The sequence below is a fragment of the Pinus tabuliformis genome, chromosome J (assembly GCF_031772625.1).
Source record: "Pinus tabuliformis cultivar Carrire ecotype Pingquan chromosome J, CPIR1, whole genome shotgun sequence".
Lineage (NCBI taxonomy): Eukaryota > Viridiplantae > Streptophyta > Pinopsida > Pinales > Pinaceae > Pinus > Pinus tabuliformis.
In genome coordinates, this window is record NC_142295.1 from 1,573,386,244 (window position 1) to 1,573,412,829 (window position 26,586).

At 40.6% G+C, this 26,586-nt stretch overlaps 1 protein-coding gene across 1 annotated transcript in view; it reads left to right on the forward strand.

The window, feature by feature from the left end:
- Positions 1-26,586, forward strand: part of LOC149233497 (uncharacterized) — a 149,294-nt gene that overhangs the window by 21,968 nt on the left and 100,740 nt on the right. Inside the window, exon 2 of the mRNA XM_089376752.1 lies at positions 427-529. Coding sequence (XP_089232878.1) covers positions 427-529 — 103 coding nt within the window. The remainder of the gene's footprint in view (positions 1-426; positions 530-26,586) is intronic.

A 26,586-nucleotide genomic window follows, 5' to 3' on the forward strand; every position in this document is an offset into this window, starting at 1 on the left:
GTCTTTGAGCTTATCAACATATATTCCAGGAATCCAGACAGCTGTGTTTAGCACAAATTACATGCAGCAGCAGCAGCCAATCTCCACAATTTAGTATCCGTGAGCCTTTTTAAAGTTTTTCTCCAAATAGCTCTTGTAAGAAGATTTTCGGTTTGCTATCCTGGTCAAGGTTTGGTCCTTTGTTTATGTTTTATAATGAATAAACTAGGGATATGGTTTAAGTATCTAGTAAATTTTGCATGTAGGACAGAATGGATATATAATAAATTTTGGTTTGATGTTTTACTTGTTTTTATCTCAATACAATGATGACAGTCTATTTTCAAGATTTCCTTCTTGTCAATCTTGAAATGGCTGTATTGTGATTGGTCAAATTATTGTTTCATCCCAAATTCTAACAATGCAACTGCAAATAATCTGGTGCAGGCTACATATTATAGAGCCAGACTCTGGGCATACAAAACTAATTCTTGCAAAGGGTGGGCTAGATGCAATTTCGAAGTTAGAAACTCCTATTGCGGCAGTTGCGGTATGTTTATGCATTGATATTTTTTGAAAAACTATTGTGTTAATATGGCATATTTGAATATGTTTTGTAGAACTCGATACGTCCTTGTGCTATCAATACAGGCATATTGCAAATAATGTTGCGTTCCTTGCACCATAGTGCCTTGCTTGTGAATTATGGTGTTCAGCGTGGATGGGTTTGCATTTGAATGTTGACCAAACTGCGAAAAAATTGATTCATCAGTTTCAAGGGCAGACCCTCTGGATTAGGAGGCCCAGAATTGAATGGGCCAAGTTGGGATTTTGCGATGCCTATATGCTGTAGAAGTTTTAAATTTTTAATTATATGCTCCATTTGACATAGGTTATGTAGTGGACTGAAGTAGTTTGTTTCATACCTTGGTCTGGGAGAAAATATACAGAAAATCTTATGTTACAGACGAAATATCTGTTACTATTTTGTATTCTACTTTAGGAAAGTATTTTATAATAATTAAATTCCTTGCTTATACGATGAATATACTTCCAGAGAGTTAAAACTAAGTGCTGCGAATTCACAAATAAATCAAAACTGTCAAATGGAAGCTATCCTAAGATCATATGGATTCGTATAATGACCCTTGAGAGCAAATGATGCAACCTGAAATATGAGATGCATACAGAAAACACTAAGAGAGGGTTATATTATTTCTTGAACATTTTCATCGGTTATCTGTTACTGTAATCCTTGACTCTACCCTTAGAACTTATAATAACATCTCTGAAGTTTGAACATTATGTCGTTTTAGTTAGCATTATTATTCAGCGGCCGTTCATTTTGGAATTTTAGAGTCTTGATGATCATTAAGTCCATGGTTGATGGGCTTGTGCTAGAGAGAGCTTCACCACATATTTTGTCAAGTATGGGTGTGTAATTTTGGTTGTTATAGCAGAGGTGTAGAATACCATAGTATTGTCAATGTATTGCAGTGGCCAACTTTGAATGACGACAAAATTGACAGACGCCTTCATGTTCTAGCCAAGTTTTCTCCTTTTGTAGCTTAATTGCTTGGGTTTACTTGTTGAAGACTAAGGCATGAAATGTTCTTATCAAATGGGTGTTGAAGGGCTGAAAGTGACTGAAACATAGGTAACATTATTTGTTATCAAGAAGATTGTGCCTTTGTTAAGATCTTAATTGTGGTTTATTTCCTTTGCATATCTCTGTGTTTATCAAGGAGATGTTTAATGTATATCTTCATCCTAATCAAGAATTAGCTACATCTTTCATCCTAATAAAGAGTTAAATTATGGTATGTTCTATGCTTAGAGCAGTGTACTTATTTTTCTTCTTATTAGCCACAGATTAGCAATCACATATACATTAAGTAAAGTGCATATAGAACATTAAATGATCAACAGAAAACAAGCCAAGGCAAGAGACACAAGATGTGGCGACTAGCCAGGGACAAACCCCAATGTGGGGAAACCCTTTGATCAAATCTTCTTTTATCTTCAATAGTTCAGTAGAGAGAAATTGTACAAAATCTGAATTCTGTAATTTTATATCAGCAGCAGCAGACCCTAGATCAGCGAAGTCAAACTTGGTCAAACTAGCTGAAATTGACCTCTAAAATGTTTGGTCAATTTCTGGTCAACTTGTCCTTGAACAGTCTGAAGGAACAACCCTTGAACAGCCCCAAAAGTACAGTCAATTTGCAGATTTCTGAAGTCAACTGCAGCCCTAAACTGGGGCAGTCAACACCGGTCAAACCAGACGTCAGATCACCTTGGTTTTCATGCCAAAAATTGCGGCCTGCCTAGGAGAGGCAACCACACCCAATCCGTACTTCTGGAAGGTCAACGTTTGGTCAACGCTGGTCAAAGAGATGACCTGCTGCCCTAGTGTCCTTTTTGCGTCTTTCTTGCCCTAGGACGTCTTCTTTTCAGCCACACATGTGAGAGAGAGAGAGGCTCCTTTCATGCATAGGAGAGAGAGAGAGAAGATGAGTAAATTGAATTGTCCAAATTTAATGCTCCTTGTATTTATATGCAAACTTTGAGGATGAATAGACTTGACTGTTGGGCTTCTGAGCCTACATAAGTTTGCTGGCCGACCTTGACAATTTGTCCATAATCAAAATAAATTCATATCTCCATAAATACTTATTGGAATCGGATGATCTTTAGATCAATCCTACACCTCTCGATGAGAGGAATCTAGGAAAAATATTAGAAGCTATAAATAAGGTGATCCACATGGAGTTTGGCCCTAGTTGCCTATTTTAACAATAGTATTGTCAATGTATTGCAGTGGCCAACTTTGAATGACGACAAAATTGACAGACGACTTCATGTTCTAGCCAAGTTTTCTCCTTTTGTAGCTTAATTGCTTGGGTTTACTTGTTGAAGACTAAGGCATGAAATGTTTTTTATCAAATGGGTGCTGAAGGTCTGAAAGTGACTGAAACATAGGTAACATTATTTGTCATCAAGAAGATTGTGCCTTTGTTAAGATCTTAATTGTGGTTTGTTTCCTTTGCATATCTCTGTGTTTATTAAGGAGATGTTTAATGTATATCTTCATTCTAATCAAGAATTACCTACATCTTTCATCCTAATAAAGAGTTAACTACCATTCACATCTACCTTGGGTAAATGCACCCTCACACTTGTTTTGACTCCACGAGTTGGGGTTTTTGCAAATAATTTGCTACATTAGTGGACAACCATATAGGTGTGTTTGTAGCTTCTTTATTCAGGCTATATTCACTCTTAATGTCTTAGATTATTGCCCCTAGTGGTTGATGCTTGACTCCACTTGTCCAATGGACTTGGTACTAGTCTTAATTATCTCGTCACTCCATTTATAAAATCGCTTTTGATATTTCTGTTTTGCTAGAGCTAACTCTTCTTAATCATCTTGAGCCACTTTGTAATATGTTTTAATAATCCTATGTTAGGGAAACCCTCTTTGAGTTGGAGAAGAGCCAACCTAAAGACTGCGAGAAGATTATTGTGGTGACTTTGGATAGCCTCTCCAAGTTGCCTTTGGGTTCTCACCTTGTGCGCAGGAATTCTACACATTGGGTACGAGTTTGAGTGGTAACAAGCCCAAATCCTCTTATTCTGGAAATAGATTAGATTTGCCATGATTGATTTTCATAAATCAAATGACCAATAGAACCATGTAAACAAGTGATTGATCTCGTGGGAAATATCAGCATAGTCAGCACTCCCTTGCAGTCAGTCATGAAGTCTCTTATGGTGGAAATATGTATTCACATGCTCACTGCTCAAGCAACCAAGTAAGTCTTTTGGGTTAAATTTGGAACATGGCCCCTCACTAGTGATCGAGAAGAAAATAAAAGAGCCAACTCTCTTCCAATCTACCTCCTGAAACATTTCCATCCTCCTCATCTCCATCAAATCACAACTATTCTTCATATCCAAGCAATGATCAAACTGAGGATGTCCTTGCTGACACAAATCTACAAGGCTGATTTGTTGCTTTTCTTCTTGACCATTGTCTTCATCATTGGAAAGATCCAATGAACCAACCTATAAACTTGGCTCTTCAACTTTATCTTCATGGAACTCTATGGCTGAAGCGGTGCAACTATCGGTGGACAATTATCCAACTATGAGTCATTGTCAATCTCTTACACTATTGGAAACTTCATCAGGTGCAAAGCTTCCACTATTCTAGTCCTTTTTAGTAGCAAGGAATTGTTGTACTTTTAAGGCAATGCAAAAAATTTACCCTAAATTTGTTTGATTTTCACTTCATAAGAGGAAAAAAAACTTTGAATAGGAAGTAAAGACATAATCCACTTAAACGCTCCTTAGTCCAGCTGATGGATGAATCTTATGCAATATTGTGACAAATCTAACATGGAAAATGAGAATAGGTTCATTTTTTGCCTTCTTAATGTGAGAGAACTACTTCACCAAAGAAATCATGTTGCACCCATGTTATTGATTTAGCATCCATGATCACTCATGACCCCATAGCTCAAACATGATAAGACATTGATATTCCCTTTCATTCATCAGCCCAAAACCATAAAATTCTCAAAAAACCTTTTTTCCTTTTTGTTTTTCTGTTTCTAAGCTCTCCCTTTCTCCCAACCTATGCTATAAGAATTGAGATTAGTAAACCATAGGGAAGCTCCCTAGGTCAGGATCATCTACTTTTGCCTAGTCTAAAGTGAGAAAGGAAAAGCTACTGAGGTAATAGTGGGCAGCCTGCGTAAGTTGCCTTTGGGGTCTTACACTTGTGATTAGGACTTTTGCACTAAGTTTGAACCTGGGAGGTAATAGATCCCAACAACTTCTAATTTTGGTAAGTAGTTGGTTGAGGATAAAAATGTAATATTTTATTATATTCCTTGGAGAACTAATGGATCTATTAAAACAATTAGTTGTTTATTGTAAAATGAGTTGTGCACAAACCCTATATAAGGGTTTGCTAAGCTGCCATGCTATTGCTATGAAGCGGGGAAATGACAATTACAAAGAAATGTAAATTATTTTTATATTAAAAAAAATAGAGTTAAGAATCAAACCATTTAGGAATCACAACAGTAGAACTATAAGTTATAATGAAAAAGAGAGTTCTCATGCATATTGCTAGTAGCCATCCATGTACCATAAATGATAACCAATGATTTGATAAGTTATAACTATCTTTGTTAATTGATAATTTTGAAAACCATTTCTGTATGAGCATGAAGCAGGTCATACGAGTTTTTTTGTGAGCCACATCCACATCTCCGCATCAACAATGAATAAATTGGTTTTCTTGAAGTGAGCAATAGTGTAGCACATGACGTAGATCAGACCTTGACCATAATAACCTTGAGAGCAGACCTTCATAGAGAAGACTTTGAGGTCAAACCTTGAGAGTAGATCTTGACATAAGGATAGCTCAGACCTTTGACTAGGTGGCAAGAATGGAGTTTAGGGTTTGAGCCTTTAGGCATTTAGGGTTTTGGGATTTATTCTATTAAAATTTGATTTCTTTGGGGGATCAATGGTGTAGATTTTGGGTAGCTCAGAAGGTATTTTCGAGAAGGATACCCGCCAAAAGTAGTTGGTTGGGAAATTTACCCAAAGGCGGCGGGGTTTTGGACCCAAGGATGTAGGTTGACCTGTTGCTGCACAAACTAGGAGGCCTAGTATACATGCTAGAACTAGAGGGCACAACAACATTTTGGGACAGAGGCCCACTTCACCATAGCATAAGTCCCCTTCTCTTCTTGGATTTTCACCGACAAGAGGAGTCCCAGTATGGAGGAAATCACTTAGGATGATAGGATCAATGATGTGATATGAAATGATTTCCAAGGCCCATTCAAAGAGAGGCTCAATTAATGGTTCAAATGCTTCAAGGGAAGCTGAAAGGCTCTCCAAGAAAGACCTATGAAGGATGACTAGATCTGGTCTCAAGAATGTTCAATAATGATGAGAGCCTAAGATTAAGACTTCTAATATTCCTCACTTGTGATTAATGTCTATACTAGGGTTCAAAGTGAGGCAAGGATGACTCATTCAATGGAAATATTCAATTAAAGGATGAGCTTTGGGAGAAGCTAGGATGATTTTCCACGAAAAACCCCTTTGAGAGAAATACTGTAAGATACCTAGGGTTGAGAGATATACCGAGGTAAAGGCTCATCCAATGGTCAACTATAGTTAAGAGAAAAGGTTTTGAATGATGAGCTACAAAGTGCAAACCTTCAAGAAATCCCCAAGTCAAAAGCAACTTCAAGGGTTCCCACTTGGTGTGATAGCTAGGGCATCAATTTATTTGAAATTCCACCATTGGAATTCATTCAAAACTGGAGGATGCCTAGAGGAGACACAAATGAAGAAATTTGTCCAGACGGAATCCCAAAATTCCTCCTCCATAAAATTCCGCACCAAGCCTTATAAAATCTCTTTATCCTTAGAGGGACGAAGAAAAGACGAAGAAAAGAGGTGAAAGAATGATTTTTTGTTGAGTTAATGTGATCACCAAGTATCTAGGACTAGTGCTTAGCTATTGGGAAGATTGGAGTCAAAATGATCAAGATTTGGGAACTTCGCTCTTCAAGGGGGCTTAAAGTGTTGGAAAATCAGAAAGACAGTAAATATTTTCTTGATCTTGATAATTACTTGTGATGTTTCTTATTATTACAATTCTTTATATCTTCTTTCTTTAGTTCATCAAGCAATTACCAAAAGTAGCAACACATAAAACAATGAACACAAGATGTAGGCACATGCCAGGGCAAAACCCCCCTCGAGGGGAAAAACCTAGTCAAAGTAATTCTTCCTTTCAATAGTATCCCTTGAGACTTTTCACCCTAGACCAAGACTAGACCTTCCCTCCACACCAACCCAACAACTTCGACTATGCAGTAACTTGCAGCAGCCAACAGCTTCCAGCAACAGTCCAACTTTGAAGACTTCAATCTCCCAATCTAGAACATGAAACAGAGAGAGACCACCACCAAAATTTTGATTTTCCTTGACTCCTTAGACTCACCTAAACTCACATTCACTTCAGCTTCTCGACAATAAACTTTCTGTTAAAATTGGAAACTAGGGCCAAACTCCATGTGGGTCACCTTATTTATGGTAGCTGATATTTTTCATAGATTCCTCTTGTCAAGAGGCGTAGGATTGATCTAAAGATCATTCGATTCCGACAAGTATTTATGGAGATATGGATTTATTTGTATTTACTTGACAAATTGTCAAGGTCGGCCAGCAGCTAAATGTGTGGCACACACGCCCAACAAGTCATATAAGTATAAGTGAGGTTGATTCATTATCAACTCATCTCATCTCAACTCATCTTCTCTGTCCTCATCTTATTGGGCAAGCAAGAAGGACGAATTAGGGCAACTTCTCTCACACGTGCAAGAAGAAGGACGAATTAGGGCAGCGTTGACTTTCTGGGCAGCGTTGACATTTCTAGGGTTGCGTTGACCAAATGCTGGGCTGTTTTATGGAGTGTTGACCAACATTGACCTGGAATTTGACCAACGTTGACTGGTTAGGGCTGACTGCAGATTGCTGAACTTTTGACTGATTATTGTGGACTGTTTTGGGTTGCTGAAGATAGTTGTTGAAGACCGAGTTCTTCAAGTTGACTAGAAGTCAATCCGGGGCTGTTTTGACCAAGTTTGACTTTGCTGATTTAGGGTTTGCTGCTGCTGTTATAAAATTACAGAATTCTGAATTGTACTATTTCTCTCTGCTGAACTATTGAAGATTAAAGAAGAATTGATCAAAGGGTTTCCCTGCATTGGGGTTTGTCCCTGGCTAGCCGCCACATCTTGTGTCTCTTGTCTTGGCTTGTTTTCTGTCAATCGTTTAATGTTCTATCTGCACTTTACTTTATGTTTATGTGATTGCTAAACAATGGCTAATAAAAAGATTTGAAGTAAACTGCTCTAAGCATAGAACATACCATAATTTAACATGGTATCGGAGCTGAGGTGAAGACAAAGCCCAAGCAAGAGCAAGAGCTAGAGCAATCACCGAAGGCTGTTGAAGCAATCTTAAAGAAGTCATGGGGTCCTCAGCACACTTCCCCGCTGAAGACAAACTCCGTGAGAAGTCTGACTATCACGGATGGAAGATGTCTCTCGATCTGACATTAGAAGAGCAGGAAGTGTTGGACCATGTGAGAGGCAGAATTGTTGAGCCTCCATCAAATGCATCTGCTGCTGCAAAGAACAAGTGGACCAGGGGAGAAGTCAAAGCAAAGAAGATCATTTGGGACTCTATCGACAAGCGCCTGGTGGCCTATGTTTCCGAGCTGACCACCTCCAAGGAAATCTACGATACACTGGTGAGTTTATTCAAAGTTAATGATGCAAATCAAGTTTTGTTCCTTAGAAATAAGCTAAAGGAAATTAAGAAGGGAAAAGATGAGAGTATGCAAGCATATTTCTTAAGGATCACCAAGATCAAGAATGATCTCCTATCTATTGGGGAAGTAGTTCCTGACAGGGAAATGACTATCACAACTCTTGGAGGGCTGCCACCTGAATGGTATATATTCAGGACTACTCTTCTCAACAATAATGTAATTCCTGGATTTGAGGAATTGATGGCAAGATGCATTCAAGAAGAAACAAGGATGGAAGAGCAAGAAATGCCTGCACTTAAAGGAAATCCCTCTGCCTTTTCTTCTCATGCTAAAGGTAGAAACCATTTTGGGGCTAAATCCAAAGGAAAGGTCGGACCGAAAAGTGGAAGAAAAGGACAATGTTACAATTGCAACAAAATGGGCTACTATGCGAGGGAGTGCCTTGATAAAAGGGACTCACACCATGACAATGACCAAAATCACTCTCAAGGCAATCAAAGGAATGGCAGGTCCAATGGTAGAGGTAAAAGGAATGCTGGAAATCAAGGAAGAGGTCAACCCTTCAAGAAGGCAAGAAACTCCAGGTATGAATCTAATGTTGTTAACAATAAGCAAGATGAATATTATCTACCAGCGGCCCTCTCTACTACTGCTCCCCCGAACTCGCTGGGAAATTGGCTTATTGATAGTGGTGCCTCAAGGCACTTCACTGGTTACAAAGAAGCTCTCTCTAATCTGATAGAGAAGGAGACCAACCTGGAAATTGTTCTTGGGGACAACTCAAAATATCTCGTGAAAGGCATAGGGAATGTCACTCTTCAATTGAATTAGGGAAATACAATTCATTTACAAGAAGTCCTATATGTACTTGATCTCAAAAAGAACCTGGTGTCCATTTCGGCAATGGAAGACAAAGGCTACAAGGTGGCCTTCATCGATGGCAAGGTACGTGTATGGAAAAAGAACTTTAAAGATGCTTTCACTCTTGGGTTTCGAGTTGATTCATTATATCAGGTCGGAGGAAGTCCGCTGGGTGTCATGTCTTGTGACACATCTCTTCAATGCGAACTATGGCTTCGAAGGTTTGCTCACCTTCATTATAAATATCTACCCGATGTGAGAAAAATGGTGACCGGGATGCTCGAGTTCAAATTAGAGCAAGAAGGTGTATGTTCGGGATGTGCTGAAGGAAAGCTCAAAAGGGGACTATTCCCCTCAAGCCAAAGCAAGACCTCCGATATATTGCAGTCGATTCACTCAGACATATCTGGTATGATGCATGTGAACTCCTTGGGAGGATATTTATATTACCTCACTTTTACAAATGATTATTCTCGCAAGACTTGGATATACTTCTTGAAAAAGAAGGATGAAGTGTTCTCTTGGTTTCGTTACTTCAAAGCCCTGATCGAGAATCAAACTGAAAAGAAGATCAAGATCTTAAGGACTAATAATGGGACTAAGTATGAATCCAATGAGTTCCATGACTTTTGCAAAGAGGCTGGCACTAGGTTGCACGAAACGGGGAAACGAGTACGAGTTTCCGAAACGGGAACCGATACGAAATGCGACCTCCCCAAATTTTGGAAACGGGGAAACGCGAATATATATATATATATATATATCTATTAGGACATTTAAGAAATATGTGCAATCATAAAGCATATATGATACATTCTAATTTATTACATTATGATAAAATTGTCAATTGTCAATGCATAAACTATAAGTCTCTAAATTTACATCACATTTACTCATGAATGATCACATAATGAAAATAGAAATATCCAAAATCAGCCACGAGAAATTTCTAATTTCTTGTCTCGTGCTTGATTGGGAGTCTCCTCCTACATAGTCGAACGACCTTAGTGCTCTTGATTAAATACAAGTTTCATACCCTAGTACCCTACATGCTCTTCATTATTGGGAGTCTCCCCTGCATAGAGGGCTTTGTTCTCTTGATTAAATACAAGTTCCATACCCTAGTACATGATAAAATCTAATGGAAACATTGCAATCCCCCCAATCCTGAAATCCTGAAAAACAGATAAGTCTACTGGATTTTGAGTGAGATCTAAAATCTACTTTCTCCATATGAAATCCAATGAGGGCGAAACCACTCTCAAACATCTTGAGTCATTTCATGGTAATGTTAAAAATTTAAGTAAAAGGATGAAAATGAAAAATAAAGGAGAATATCACTTTTACTTTAAGAAAACATTACCATGCACTGCATATCAACACTAGGGAAAAAGTTCACTTTTATAACTTTAGACAGGCATCTAGAAGCAACTAGAAGTCACTAGGATAACTTAAAAATAAATTAGAAAAGAAATTTAAAATTAAAAAAAAAAAACACAAGCAAAAAGCTGAAACGTGAGTAGTACGGCCCTGAAATGCGTTTCAGGCCATACTGGCCACGTTTCAGTTTCGTGAAACATGGCAGTATGGCCTGAAACGCGTTTCAGGGCCGTACCATATGCGTTTCAACGTTTCGTACCTGTTTCTGTACGGAAACGCCCCCTTGCCCTATGTTTCCTGCAACATAGGGCTGGCATTAAGAGGGAGACTACAACACCATATACTCCTGAGCAAAATGGTGTGGCGGAAAGGAAGAATTGTACGATTGTGGAAGCTGTCTGTGCTATGCTCCATGATCAAAGACTTCTAAAGTTTCTATGGGCCGAAGCTGCGAATACCACCGTATATGTTCAAAACTGATGCCCTCATCAAGCATTGGGTTCCAAGGCTCCCAAAGAAATGTTCACTGGCAAGAAACCTGACATTTCTCATTTTAGAATTTTTGGAAGTCCTGTATATTTTCATGTGCCGAAAGAGAAAAGGAATAAATTGGGTGCATTTGGAAAGAAAGGAATCTTCGTGGGCTATAGTGAAAATACTAAGGGCTATAGAATCTATGTGGCTGGTCAAAGGGAAGTCGAGATTAGCCATGATGTCACCTTTGATGAAGATATGGCTCTTAGCAAAGTTGACAATCTTCCTACTCTAAGGGAATCTAAAGAAGACACCAGGAAACCGAAGGGAAAGGAAGATGAGACGATGCCCGATGTGGAAGAACCTATGGATCCTATTGATCCCCCTCCGCAAGAGCCTTCCTCTTCTAGGAAGAGGCCTTCATGGCTTAGGGGGACACTTGATGATGCTGAAGGATGCATTGCACCCAGAGGGACTTTATGGGAAAGTAAGAAGTTGGCCAGGTATCAGGGATACCTGACCATCGGAGCACGATCATCCAAAATGAGCCTTCATCATTTGCAGAAGCTATCAAGCATCAAGTCAGGAAGGATGCTATGACTGAGGAATATGAGTCCATCATGAAAAACGATGTCTGGGATGTGGTCCCTAGACCCCAGGACAAAGCTGTTGTCACTTCAAAATGGCTTTACAAGATAAAGCATGGAGCTGATGGAAGCGCTGACAAGTACAAGACTCATTTTGTCACTCGTGGCTTCTCTCAGAAGGAAGGTATAGACTATGACGAGATATTTGCACCTGTTGCCCGATACACCACCATCCGCTCGATCATAGCCCTCGCTGATTCGCAAGGATGGAACCTACATCAGATGGATGTCAAGACTGCATTCTTGCATGGATCGATCAAAGAGGAAGTCTATGTGGAACAACCCGAAGGATTTGAGATTCATGACCGGGAATCTCACTTGTGCAGGTTGAAGAAAGCCCTCTATGTGCTGAAGCAAGCACCCCAAGCATGGTATGAGAGGATCGATAGCTACTTGATGAAGCTGGGATTCACTAGGAGTGAAGCCGACCCTAACCTTTACTTTAAGGTTGAAGATGACAAACCTCTCATACTGGTGCTGTACGTTGACAACCTCTTTCTGACAGGTGCAGACCCTCTCATTCTCAAATGTAAGAGGGAGTTGGCTTCCGAGTTCGAGATGAAGGACCTAGGACTGATGCACTGTTTCCTAGGATTGGAAGTATGGCAGAAACTAGGGGAGATTTTCCTATCTCAAGGAAAAAATGTGGTGAAGATATTGGAGAGATTCGATATGGTGGACTACAAGCCCGTGACTACCCCGATGGAGCTTGACTTCAACAAGTTAAGTGGTAGTGCTGTCGGACCTGTTTTACAAAATGCTACCGAGTATCGTCAACTCATCGGAGCATTGATGTTCTTAGTGAACTCCTGTCTGGATATATGTTTTGCAGTCAACACGTTGAGTCAACATATGGTTGAGCCTCACCACACACATTGGATTGGTGCCAAGAATCTATTGAGATATCTTCGTGGCACAATCACTCATGGGTTGAGATACACTGCCAGAAATGTGAGATTACATGGATATACCGATGTTGATTGGGCAGGCAGTGTGGTGGACCGAAAGAGCACTTTCGAGTGCTGTTTCTCTTTGGGATCTGCCTCGATATCTTGGATGAGCAGGAAGTAGAATTCGGTGGCTTTGAGCACCGCCGAGGTAGAGTACATTGCTGCTAGTATGGCCTCTTGTGAGGTGGTCTGGTTGCGGAAACTCTTAAGTGAGCTGTTTGGATTTACATTGGATACCACCGTGATCCTGTGTGACAACCAGAGCGGGATTCGTTTATCAGAGAATCCCATATTTCATGATCTCTCCAAGCATATCGATATTAGGTACCACTATATCTGGGATATGGTGCAGCGGGGAGCAATAAGGCTCCAACATATCGGTACAGATGAACAGGTCGTCGACATTTTGACTAAACCCCTAGGAAAGGTCAAATTCTTGACTTTTCGAGAACGACTTGGTGTCGTTGAGAGACCCTCTTATGAGGGTCATGTATGATGCATACATTAAGCTCTGGGAGCTCTAGGGGGGCGGGGTACTTCTTGGAGCGACATGCAACCACAGGGCGACTCACCCTCCCTTGGTGGTGCGCTAAGTACAGGGTGAAAGGTTCAACCTTCCCCTATGACACCCCGTGGCGACTGTGGGACAGGATGATTAGTTCTCCTGTGGGCCAGGATGATTAGTTCTCCCATGGCGACTGTTGGACAGGATGATTCGTTCTCCTGTGGACAGGATGATTAGTTCTCTTGTCGAGGCATCCTACCCATGCAGTCTGGGACTCATGGGAAGTACCTCTCATCTGATCAATGAGTAGGGAAATGGGGTTAGGGACCATTAGTAGTACTATCGATGGACGCATCGTTGTATCTACCGTACTCCCTATGCTAGGATGACCTCCATTGATCTGGGATCAGTGAGAGTGGTATGACACACTCTGAGACTGACTTTGGGTCAGTGGAGGATGGTATGATACATCCTCGATCATTTCTTCTTCTTCATAGTTCAACAGAGCAGAGCAGAGCCAAGCAGTGCAAGGTAGTGCATTTGATGGCAGCGATAGGATTGATGCTCAGACGGATTAGTAGATGGAGTTCCCCCTAGTTGAGAGGGAGTGTTAAAATTGGAAACTAGGCCAAACTCCATGTGGGTCACCTTATTTATGGCAGCTGATATTTTTCCTATATTCCTCTTATCGAGAGGTGTAGGATTGATCTAAAGATCATCCGATTCTGACAAGTATTTATGGAGATATGAATTTATTTCTATTTACATGACAAATTGTCAAGGTCAGCGAGCGGCTAAATGTGTGGCACACATGCCCAACAAATCATATAAGTACAAGTGAGGTTGATTCATTATCAACTCATCTCATCTCAACTCATCTTCTCTCTCCTCATCTTATTGGGCAAGCAAGAAGGACGAATTAGGGCAGCTTCTCTCACACGTGCAAGAAGAAGGACGAATTAGGGCAGCGTTCACTGAATTAGGGCAGCATTTAGGGCAGTGTTGACTTTCTGGGCAGCATTGACATTTCTAGGGCTGCGTTGACCAAATGTTGGGCTGTTTTATGGAGCGTTGACTAGTGTTGACCTGAAAATTGACCAACGTTGACTGGTTAGGGCTGACCGCAGATTGCTAAACTTTTGACTATTGTTTTGACTGATTATTGTGGATTGTTTTGGGCTGCTAAAGATAGTTGTTGAAGACCGAGTTCTTCAAGTTGACTAGAAGTCAATCCCGGGCTGTTTTGACCAAGTTTGACTTCGTTGATTTAGGGTTCGCCGCCGCTATTATAAAATTACAAAATGCTGAATTGTACTATTTCTCTCTGCTGAACTATTGAGGATTAAAGAAGAATTGATAAAAGGGTTTCTCCGCATTGGGGTTTGTCCCTGGCTAGCCGCCACATCTTGTGTCTCTTGTCTTGGCTTGTTTTCTGTCGATTGTTTAATGTTCTATATGCACTTTACTTTATGTTTATGTGATTGCTAAACAATGGCTAATAAAAAGATTTGAAGTAAACTGCTCTATGCATAGAACATAGCATAATTTAACACTTTCCCAGCTATTCACTTCGCACTTCTGCCCAACAACAGACTTTCCCAGCTACTCACTTCGCACTTTTGCCCAACAACAGAGTTTCCCAGCTACTCACTTTGCACTTCTGCCCAACAACATGATTTTCGCACTTCTGCCCAGTAGAGAGAATTTGAACTTGATGAGAAGTGATGCTCCAAATGAATTTGATGTCCTTCCTTTTATAGGCTTCTTGTGGGGTCGAATAGGGTCTTAGGCCGACTTGATCTTCCCTTAGGCTGACATGGTGTGGAGGTTACATAATTCATATTTGACTTAATACTTAACCTTTTTACACGATTCAAAAGCCCAAGAAGGGTCTCTTTAAATGTACAATAATTCTATAGATTTAGAATAAATCCTAGAAGTCCACAATGGGGACTTTGACCTAAAACATGGTGACCCAAGCATGAAACCCGTGCTTTAATAAGTCACAATAATAATAATAAAAATTCTTTTCTTTATTCTTTTGACAAGTACATTACATAATGACTCAAGTACATTATTGAAGACTAAACATAATTACATTTTCCAACAGAAATAAGCAACTTCACTATCTATGGATGCAGCTACACGACAACTTTATAGTTTTACACTTCGATGGCAATTATTATGGAGTTTCATGGGTTAAATGTCATTCTTTGTCCAATGAGTAATAGATGCAAAAAACTCCAATAGTTTCAATGATTCCACTAATTCACATTAATTAGGGCACATTATTTGACCATAAGAAAATAATTCCATGCATTAGACATCAATTAAAACAAAAATATAACATTATATTGCACTTACAAGACAAAGAAGAGTATGTCCATCCAAAATCTTGCCAAAAAGAAGCTCCAGGAGAGACAGTGAAAGTTTTCCATACATCAAAATGCATTTATTAATCCAAATCATTCCACAATTGCAGGTCCGAATTCTTTAGAGAGAGATATCCCAAATCCAAGTGATGATGAGTTACAAATGAGGCTCTCCTTCTATTTATATGAGCCTCCACAAGTTCGATTTGGTCTAATTAGCCTAATGAAGCCCCTAGAAATGTTTTAATGTGCAAAATAACAACCCTATTGGTGATAAGCCCACCAAATAGCTCAAAAGTATAAAATAAGCCTTCCTAATGAGGCCGAAATGATAAAATAATGGTGCAAAGGGCCGTTGGAAGGCCAAGGTAAGTCCTCCATGTGCCATGATGAAGAGGAGGGCTCCCAAAATGATGACCAAGGCGGTGGCCCCTCAGTTTCCAAGCAAAACATCTGTGGTGCTCCCAAGTGGCTGTGGGGCGCAATCAAGGGTCTCCAATTGGATCAAACATGTCAATGCACCATCAAGAAGGTCTAGAATGATGACATATGCCCTCCCGTGTCTCTCTGGATGAGATAGAACCCCATCTGGGCCCTGGATCAACTGCCAAGTGTTAGGTGCAAGTGTGTGGCCGACTGGGCAACATGGTTCAAGTACATCATCATCTCTGTATAATTGGGGCATGAACAAGCAATGTGTGGTGTTGAAGAAGCCCATGGCATGGCAATCAATGCTTTGTTGTGGTGGAGGCCCATGGCTCTCAACGCTCACCCTACAAGTGCCATTATGATCCTTTGGGGGGCTTAGACCCCGTATAGGGAGACCAAGTCCAAATGGAGACCCATCTGCAATCTTATATAAGATCCAATGCGTCTCCTCACCTTCTAGTACAACAATCCATTAGTGCAATTGAGTAAATAAGCTTGCTAACCAGGGGCAAAAGTGGACACTTCATAGTGGCATGCCCTTCCAAATGGGCTTTAGAGTGTATAAGTGTCACCAAGCTCAACAAGAGAGGTTAATAAAGGACCCTATTAGGTGGTTTCAACCTCTAAGGGAGTGACAAGTCCATGGTACATCCGTCAAATGGCAGGTGTCATGTGAAATGATGGTGGAACGGAGTGGGGCAACAGGGAAGGCTCCAAGCCACATGCCATGGTACAAGGGTAGCTATAATGAGGGAAGCCCACACATTGGGTGTATAGATATAGGATGGAGCAATCATGGTACATAAGTTACCTTGACCTTTGTTTTTCCACCATTCTTCATATGCCTTTTCGCCTTTTATTGTTTTTTCTTTCTTTTAACTGCTCGGGGCTCCAAGGGATGAGAGCATGATGTGTATGATAAAGCAATGATTACCCCCCTTAAGGTTGGGCAGTTCATCGCTCACTAGGGATTGGGACAATCATGGGTTCCTTAATGATGCAGGGGGTGCTCATATGGGCCCTAGGAACCAGGGTGATGGCCATGATGATAAGGGGGTAGAGCTCATGTTTGGCTTTTGCCCACGTGCTAAATTTTTATGTCCCGACCATCTTTTGCATTTTATGGTACATTTCCTGTTGTAAGTGGCCAAATTATGCTTTTAACTTTTTTTTAGCTGCATCAACCTCTGGGGCATCATTCCAAGCCCGACCCAAAGTGTGGACAAGGGGAGGGGGAGGCTAACTCCTTGTGGACCCAATGGACAAATGTGGACCTGGATGGGAAAAGTGTGAAAAGGGGTTATAATGAGCGAAGGGGAGTGATATATATGGTGTTGGGAAGCGGGACCATGCAACCAAAATCAGGGTTTCCCATATAGTGTCACTCCTAAAGCTAGTAGCCAATAGAGGAGATCCCATGGGACTAGGATACAAGATTAACCACCAAGTTGGGACAAGGGAACAAGAGTACAGACCAAGTCCATTCTTTCTGCCAAATCGCTCCACTAATCCATGTCCAAATGTGTCCAAGAAAAGCAAGCATAAACACCCAATTACATAATGAAAAGGCATATCTTAGGGGTTGGAAGGCCCACCTTCAAACATACAATCATAACAAATGGGCGAAGGCACATAATGGTTGGCTCAGGTGACAGAGAATGTTGGCACATCTAGCTATCTGGTGGCTGCAAGGGGCTACTCGTTGAAGACAAATCTAGGAAAAATTTCTCCTATAGGGGTCACCCACTGGTGGTGGGTAACAGGCCCTAAAAGAAATAATTATTTATTCTAATGGGTTGAGAGGCTAAAACCCTAGATCTAGAGGTTTCCTACATGACCCAAGAGAAAAGGATAAATAGAGGAGGATGTTGAATGGTGTTGTCATTGATGCCAATATCGTCTTTGAATGCTCTTAATATTCATCTATGGATTATATTAATTGGAAACTCCACTGGTCAAGAAACCTTGGAAGGACATGGAGCTCTTGCGATATGGCTATGATGTCTTATGTTTGATGAGAAGTTTGGATGAGAGGATCAGTAAATTTGTAAGCCCATCCTCATCATGTTGTCCTCATTGCGCTGATTCCAACGGTATGTGGCATGCCTCGTAACTACTCCCGATTGAAGAGATATGGCATCCCAAAGTTGATGCCCCGAAGTCTGGGCATGATGCCTCAAATGGATGATATCTTGGATCAATATTTTGGCATTAAAATCTTATGAAAATATGTTGGGCTTTGGATAATGTTTATGGGTCCTGGCAGTTTCTAATCATTGACCAAGTCAACGTTGGTTGAAATATTCTTTTCAAATATGCTATGAGCACAAGTTTTCGACTCTTATGATGAGGATTCATGGTCGGCCGTCCTAAAGCACCAACATTTATTAAAATGTGCGTGTTTAGTGGTGATATAAACTATGGTTACACTGGAGTCTCGTTAATTGTCTCCTTGATTATTGTTTAATAAAAAATAATTACACGTACTTCAGTGGTGGTCACAATCCAAGCTTCGACATATTGGTTGGCTTGAATTTTTAATTATTTTGGGATCTATTTTTAAGGTGGCTATGGGCATGTTTTCCCTCTCTAAACTCCACTCGCTCTATATAAATAGAGAGCTCATTTTCCCTAAGAAGGCATGGAATAAAAGCTTATCATTGGTGATTAAGTCTCTTTGAATTTCCTGAGGCTAGAGTAGTGACATAATATTTTTTTTTTACATTGGAGACGGAGGATCAAACTTTGAGGTCTGGTATATAACTTTTGATTTCTTTTTAGTGTTTCGGCACAAGTGCGATGGGGACAATTAAAATTATCTTGGTTATATTGTTTAGGCACCGTCAGCAGAAGCAAAAGAACTGATGTTAAGGTTGTGAATTTTATTCCTGTTGATGGCTAGATGGTCTCACCAAATTTTGAAGCAAAAGATTGGTCATGGTATTGTTTTGAGAAATATTGAATGAGTTTTTCATCAAGAAGTTCTGGTTGAGGAACGATGTTTGAATTCTGATTTGAGGAGTAAATAGTTATTGGTTGGAGCCCTGGTTCGAGTTCTACGTCAAAGAAGTCTTTTTGATCAAAGAAATGTTTGAAGTCTAGTTCAGGGAATGAATTCTTATTGGAACAAAAGAGAAACCTATTAAATCTGATATGGTTACATCGACCTGTTTGTTTTCTAAATCAGTTAGATATTATTGCTTTGTGATTTCTCGAGGCTGTTTGGGTTGCTTAATGGTCTAAGTAATGATGTCGATCTGGTAACTACAATGCGTGTAAAATTCCAAAAGGAAGATGCTATGAACTCTCTGTGTTACGTAGGCACTCACTTCCATTTTGGTCAGCAGAACTTGAAGTCAGAACACTGAAAATCTTATGACGCGTGCTTGAAGTCTAGCAATTTGTTGTTTCTTTTGTTGCTACAAACCTCTCTTCCGATTTTAGTCTCGAACCAGGCAAAGATATGATCTGCTTCCATAGCGACAAGTGGGAATTGGAGTGCGAGGAGCTTCTCCCAGTGAATCATTATGTATATTGTTGTGCAACCCATTTATTGTTACGAAGAAAAGCATGTGGGAGATAAGTGTGTTCCCCATCTGCAAATTTTGTGCATGGATTGTTGTGACAATGTTATGTAGACTTCGGTCAGTCGAGCCCGAGGTGGTCTTGGAGACGAAACTTACCTCCACCATGATCGCTTGACAATATCAATGTGCGAACTTCGAAGACAATGATAGGTTGACAGCCCACGAGCTTACTTCCATAGTGATAGTTTGATTGTGTTTTGCTGAGAATTCCAGCTTTGGCAGTGCTGAGTTTGAGAACTTGTACTTGTAGATTGATGTTAATTACCTTCTTGCATCTTTCATAAAGAAGCTTTCCCACACATTTTGTAGTCATGTAGACGCGCAACATATGGGGGTTTATAATTGGTGGATTGAGAGAGCATTGTTCTGAGGAATCATTTGATGGAAAAAATGTAAATTAGATTCATGGCATGATATGCATCATATGATAGCACATTTGGCAAAGTATTTGTGTGACATTTTGATTGTCACAAGATCGATTCCATTGAGTGACAGGTTTGACCATTATTTTTTATATATATTACCATTTTGTCTGCCTGCAATATTCAACTGAAATTTTGTAGTATCGGCGCCGATGTTTGAGCAGTTTGTAGAACAATGCCCAGAAAGTGATATTTTGTAGATTGGTTAATATATTGTATGGTTGTATATGGTTAATTTGGGTTTTTGGAGTCATAACTTATCCAAATTGAGACCCGGAAGAAGTTGGGCAATCATAGCTCAGAGACGCATGCAACTAGAGGGGTTTTACAGTGTTACTTTTCAAAGAACATATTGTCGAGAGTATTTTGTTGTTGTTAGGTTTATCAATTTAATGCATTATTGAGCGGTGTTGATGTGCCAAGCAGAGTTAATCTTGTTGCTACTGGTCAAAATATGATGATGAAGAGTAATGTTGTGACCTGTTGCTGCTAGGGTTTGACAGAGACATGTATATGTCTTGAGCAGAGCTGTTGAAGACAAGTGTAGTGGTAGTATGGCATAGAAAGTGATGATTGCTGGTTGACACAATGACAGAGATAGCAACAAAATCTCATTCAGTTATCTTCTATCTTTAGGGTGGCAGGGTGGTGCAAGGTGGAGATTGGAGTCTCCTTCAAGTTGGAGCATAAGAACACTTTAGGGCAGCAGGGTGGTGCTAGGGCAGTTTGGAGCTTGTGCAAGGTGTTGGGGTATCCTTTCAGTTGGCGCTGATAAAACCAGGGTGTTGGAGCATCCTTCCTATTTGAGCTGGTAAATTAGGGCGTTGGAGCTTCCTTCCAGTTGGAGGTGGTAAACCAAGGTGTTGGAGCTGATAAATCAGAGGGTTGGAGCCTCCTTCCAGTTGTAGCTGGAGAATCTTGGAAGTTGGAGCTTCTTGTTGGTGTAATCTTTAACGACCTATATTAAGAAGCATTCGGTGGCCTTTCTCTTGGAAGGGTTTCCACCTAAAAATCTCTTGTGTACTGCCTTGATGTCGTGCATTGTTGAATGGTGTTGTTAACTATAAATGTGTTGTGATGCTGATTTATGTTTTGATCTAATACTAGTGTGAATTTTATACTCTGAAGATTAAAATATAAATAATTGAAGTGAAATACCAATTCACCCCTTCTCAATATTTCCAACAGAGGAGCCAAAGCAGAGGCTCAATGTGTGCAAGGAGATGTGACCTATCATATATAGGAGTGCTGTAGGAGGGCCGAGTTTTGTTCATGGAGGTCGAGATACCGTTGAGTGAATATGCAGTCCTATTCTGAAAAGGTCAAGTCAAAGATCAACTAAGGAACGAGGTTTTGGAGGGCTGAAGATTAGGCTGAGTTTGGTTTAGGGATTGATCTAGGCCAAAGAATGAGATTCATCCATGTAGTTGAATCCTTGAAGGAGGCCTTGTGTGAACAAGTGCTGAAGAAGAGGGTCGAGGGCAAGCACAAGAGTTTCCATGAATGAAGATAGAGCTTAAACATTGCAAATCATCTTGTGAAGATCATTAGCCATAGTGAAGAAGCGACAAATCTAAGGAGGACAATTCTTCTGAGGTTTGTGGAAGAATCTGTCAACTGAAGGAGGGTTGAGTTTCTCTCTTAAGTCTGATCTACTGAACGTGGTTCTGTGCAAGGTATAGAGGGCCACAACTGAGGTTGTGCATTTTTATCTACGCTGAGACTGATTCTATGCACTGGGAGATGACTGAAGCCTTAATTATTTGTGATAGTTAGGCCATAAGGCCTGTGAAGTAGCTAGAAGATGGGTTGAGTTCCCTCAAGATCATATGCAGAGGTATAGAGGGGCTGCAAGTTGAGATTGGAGGGCTGCAACTAAGGATAACACAAGGGGGTCTGTTTGAAGGCTGAGAAGTCTCAGAAACTCTGTGGCACAGGGCTGAGTAACCTCAGGCCTAAGTTGAGGCCAACAAGGGGTATAAGAGGTGTAATACAAGAAGTCTTTTCAGCAAAGGATCATTGGACACCTGACATTGGAGGTTGATATATAGTGAATTAAAGGGTTAATTCATTGTGAGTGCTGAGTTATTTTGAAGGCTAATTATACAGTGATATTATTGGACCAAGATCTCTGCGAGTTGCTAATATTTTAAGGTTTGATTTGAAGTGATATAGAAGGGCTGGAACACTGTGAATAACTGAGTAGATTGAAGCTGATATATACAAAGTATTTGAAGGATTAAATACCTTGTGAGCAGCTGATGGGATAGTGATAAGAAAGGACCCTAATCAATGTGTAGAGGAGGCAAAGGACTGCCAGAACAATGGATAATGTGGACTGAAAGGGCGGAAGGAGAAGGGCTTCTCCAACAAGTAAGTCATATTGTTTATCTTTGTATTTTGTGGGTAGATTGTTGATATGAAGAAGCAAATCAAAAGCCCTAATCTTGTATACTATGTATACTAGTTATAATAGTGATCTGAAGGGCCATGATCCCTGGTATGGGAGCCCCATGATTCTTTTATTGAAAGACTAATAAAATAATCATACTTTTGGCTCAAACCTTTGTGTACTTAATTGATTTCACTGCTGGAGATTTCCGTTATGCAAAGTGCTTGTAAGTTGGGGGTTCCTAGTGTGTTTGTTGTTAATTTTGTAGCATTGGATGTGTTCTAGCTACGAAATTTGGTGGAGAGGCTAGAATACATGAGACCTATAAAACCCAGAAATCGTTTATGAAAATTCCACCTAGAGATGACTTAATTAGATTATTAACCTATTTTTTAATGTTTCCTAAGTCTAAACTTAGGAAAACTGGTTAATTAATCAAAATTAATTAAGTCAAGGTGAGAATAGTCTAGAAACTCACACAGATCGACTTCAAGATGATCCTAGCCCTTGATTAAGTTTTAATCTTGGCCGTTGGTGCTCCAACAGAGGATTATAAGAAGAAGTCGATGGGCACTTGGAGGGAGGTAGTTCGATTTCCTTGGCAAATCCATTTCCAGAGAGCAACAGTAGTTGCCAGAGAGCTAGAGATCGAAGTAGAGACAGTGAGGGGCAGGGAAAATGTGGTTGGAGGAAGATTTCCAGATTTAGTGAGTGCATTTGCAGAGAGGCATAAGAGCCACAGTGAGGCTGACGTAGAGATTGCGGAGTAGCCTCTAGAGGCAGTTCGATTTGTAGCTTCAGGAAGTTGTTTCAAAGTTCCGGTGGCAGAAGAATTTTGCAGAGTCTGGGAGAAACATTTCCAGAGTCAGTGGAAAGAAGAAGAGGTAGCTCAGTGTGAGATCCAAGCCATACCGATTTGTGCCTGCGCAGAGCCCACACAGAGCAAGACGTAGAGGGTTTGAGATGCTAGTCTCCAGTGTCGGATTTGCCTGTGGGGTGAGGAAGACTCCTCACTAGATTTTTGCCAGTATTTTTCTTTGTAGGATTTCTAGATTCAACATCCAGATTATTGTACTTAGATTTCACTGCTGCATAATGATAAAACCCTCAGTTGCTGCACCGGTTTTCCCGCATTGGGTTTTTCTGAGGACAACTGTCCAAAAATAACTATGTCAATTTTATTTGTGTGTGCTAGATTTTCTCAGTTTCCAACACTATTTTCTTCCGCAGTTTATTTGTGAAAATCACAATGTGAATTATTTGGTATTTTCTGTAGCAGACAATAGATAAATTGTTAGCTAAATTAACAATTAGAAAAATAATTTCCAGTTGTTGTGATAGATGAAATTTTTACATGGTATCAGAGCATGAGTGGTCAATCGGGAAGCTCAGAAGTGAAGGAGAAAATTTCGCTGCTCAGAGGGAGCAACAGGCCAAAATTCCTAGAGGCTGTGCAGTTCATTGATAGGCAGGTCGAATCGCTAGGGCAAAAATTCGATTTTCAGTTGCAGGACTGTAGAAAAGTCAAGTTGCCAAGGTTAGTGATTTTAGCAGTCAGAGGGAGCAACAACAACTCAGATTTTCGTGGAGCAGACTTCTGGTTGGACGCAGAAGTTTTTGCAGCAGCAAAATCAACATCAGATAAAAGAAGAATAACACACATATTGTCCATTGTATGACCATGGACAAGATGACATTCAGGAGGTTTCAGATTTGTCTTGCAGGTTGGAGGACGAATTTTCTTACTTGTGAGGATCAACTTCACAGGGTGTCTGGTATATAGACAGTGGAGCATCAACTCATATGATAGGGGTTAGAGAATATTTCTCTAGCTACAAGGAGGAGCAAATGGACTTCCAGATTATGATGGGAAACAAAACAAAGTGTACTCCAGTAGGGAGAGGTACCATTGATTTTTAGAGGGAGTCAGGAGCAAGCACCAATGCTACAGATGTATTGCATGTGCCAGGATTGGGTATGAACCTGATTTCAGTATCCCAGTTACAGGATAAGGGATATGATATCCACTTTGTAGGGAAGAAAGTGTTTGTCAAACACTCAAGCTGGAAGAGGGTAAGACAGATTAGAGTTCGAAGCAACAAATTATACAAGTTGCAGCTCGACTCTCCAATGACACTAATAGGCAGTGACAATAGCAGTGGGAAGGAACTGAATGAGTTATGGCATAGGAGAATGAAACATATACACCATGGAGCACTCAAGATGCTCAAGGAAACAATAATAGGGGTTCCAAAACTTGGCATGGAACATGATGATATGTGTAGAGGATGCACACTTGGGAAGTATGCTAAGGCAACATTCCCAAGAAGTGACAACAGAGCAGATGGCGTGTTAGGACTTATACATTCAGATATTTGTGGCACGATGTCCATTAGAGCTCTCAGTGGTGCTGAATAATTCATCACCTTTATTGATGACCATTCCAGGATAACATGGATCTACTTCTTGAAGACTAAAGATGAGGTCTTCGATCGTTTCAGAGAGTGTAAGGCTCTCGTGGAGAATGCAACAGGGAAGAAGATCAAGGTGCTTTGCTCAGATAATGATGGAGAATATATTGATAAAAACTTCATAGATTTTTGTGCGATGGAAGGCATCATAAGATAATGGACAACTTTGTATAATACACAACAAAATGGGGTAGCGGAGTGAAAAAATAGAATCATAGTTGGGGCTGCAAAAGCTATGATATATGACCAGGATTTGCCCAGGTTTCTATGGGCAGAGGCATGTAACACAACAATCTATATTCAAAATAGGAGTCCTCATAGAGCATTGGGGAAGAAAACGCCAAAAGCGGTCTTCACAGGGAAGAAACCAAAAGTTTGTCACTTTAGAATCTTTGGCAGTGTTGCTTATTGCCACATGCCAGATGAGAAGTGCACCAAATTGGATCAGACCGTAGAGAAGGGGTTTCTCATTGGGTATAGCGAGACCTCCAAGGCATACAAGATCTACATTCCTAGCAATAGGAAGATTGTAGTGAGACGGGATGTAAAGTTCATGGAAGATCGAGCTTTCAAGAGATCTCCTGAGATGCCTGTAGGTGATCAGAATGAGTTAGCTGAAGCTCCATTGGTCTAGCAACAAGGGCATCCACAGGGGCAACCAGTGGGTGTACAGTGACAGGGATCCAATACAGTAACTAGTACTAGCATTTCCCCAGGAGCAGGGAATCTAGTGAGATCTCAGGAAACGAAGCAGCAGGGGCAGGATGAGGAGCTAGTAGAACCTCCCACTACTAGTGGTTGAGCCAACAGAGAAATTCGTCAAACATTGAGAGATGCAGAGGAGTTTGTTGGAGCTCCTAGGATGAACAAAAGAGAGCACAGACAACCTGACAGATATCAAGCATTGGTAGCTCAGGTTGCAGAACCTTCCAACTTTCAGGAAGCCGCACAACATCAGGTGTGGGTAGATGCCATGGTAGAAGAATACAACTCTATCATGATGAATGATGTTTGGGAGGTGGTGCCAAGGCCTGAGGACAGGTCAATTGTAGGTTCTCGATGGATCTACAAGATCAAGTATGCTGTAGATGGCAGTGTGGAGAAGTATAAGGCTAGGTTTGTGGCAAAGGGGTATGCACAAAAAGAAGGAATAGACTATGAGGATACCTTTGCTCCAGTTGCCAGATACACCTCTATTTGGTCAGTTATATCCCTAGTAGCCCAGATGGGATGGCAGATTCACCAGATGGACGTCAAGACAACATTCTTGAACGGGGTGATAGAGGAAGAGGTGTACATTGAACAACTAGAGGGCTTCGAGACTCATGAGAGGCGCACTCATGTGTGCAAATTGAAGAAAGCTTTATATGGGCTCAAGTAGGCTCCCAGGCATGGTATGGCTGGATCAACAACTACTTGCAGCAGATGGGATTTGTCAAGAGTGATGCAGATCCCAACCTTTACTATTTGATGGTAGAGGGTGAGCCACTCATCCTAGTGTTGTATGTGGATGATCTTTTCTTGACAGGATCATCAGGGCTCATAGAGGACTGTAAGAGGAACTTGGCAACAAAGTTTGATATGAAGGATTTGGGGTTGATGCACTATTTCCTAGGATTGGAAGTATGGCAGAAGGACAGGGAGATCTTCCTTGGGTAGGGAAGATACGCTACAAATATTCTAAAGAGGTTCAAAATGCAGGATTGTAGACCCATGTCTACGACTTTACGTCCATGATCACCA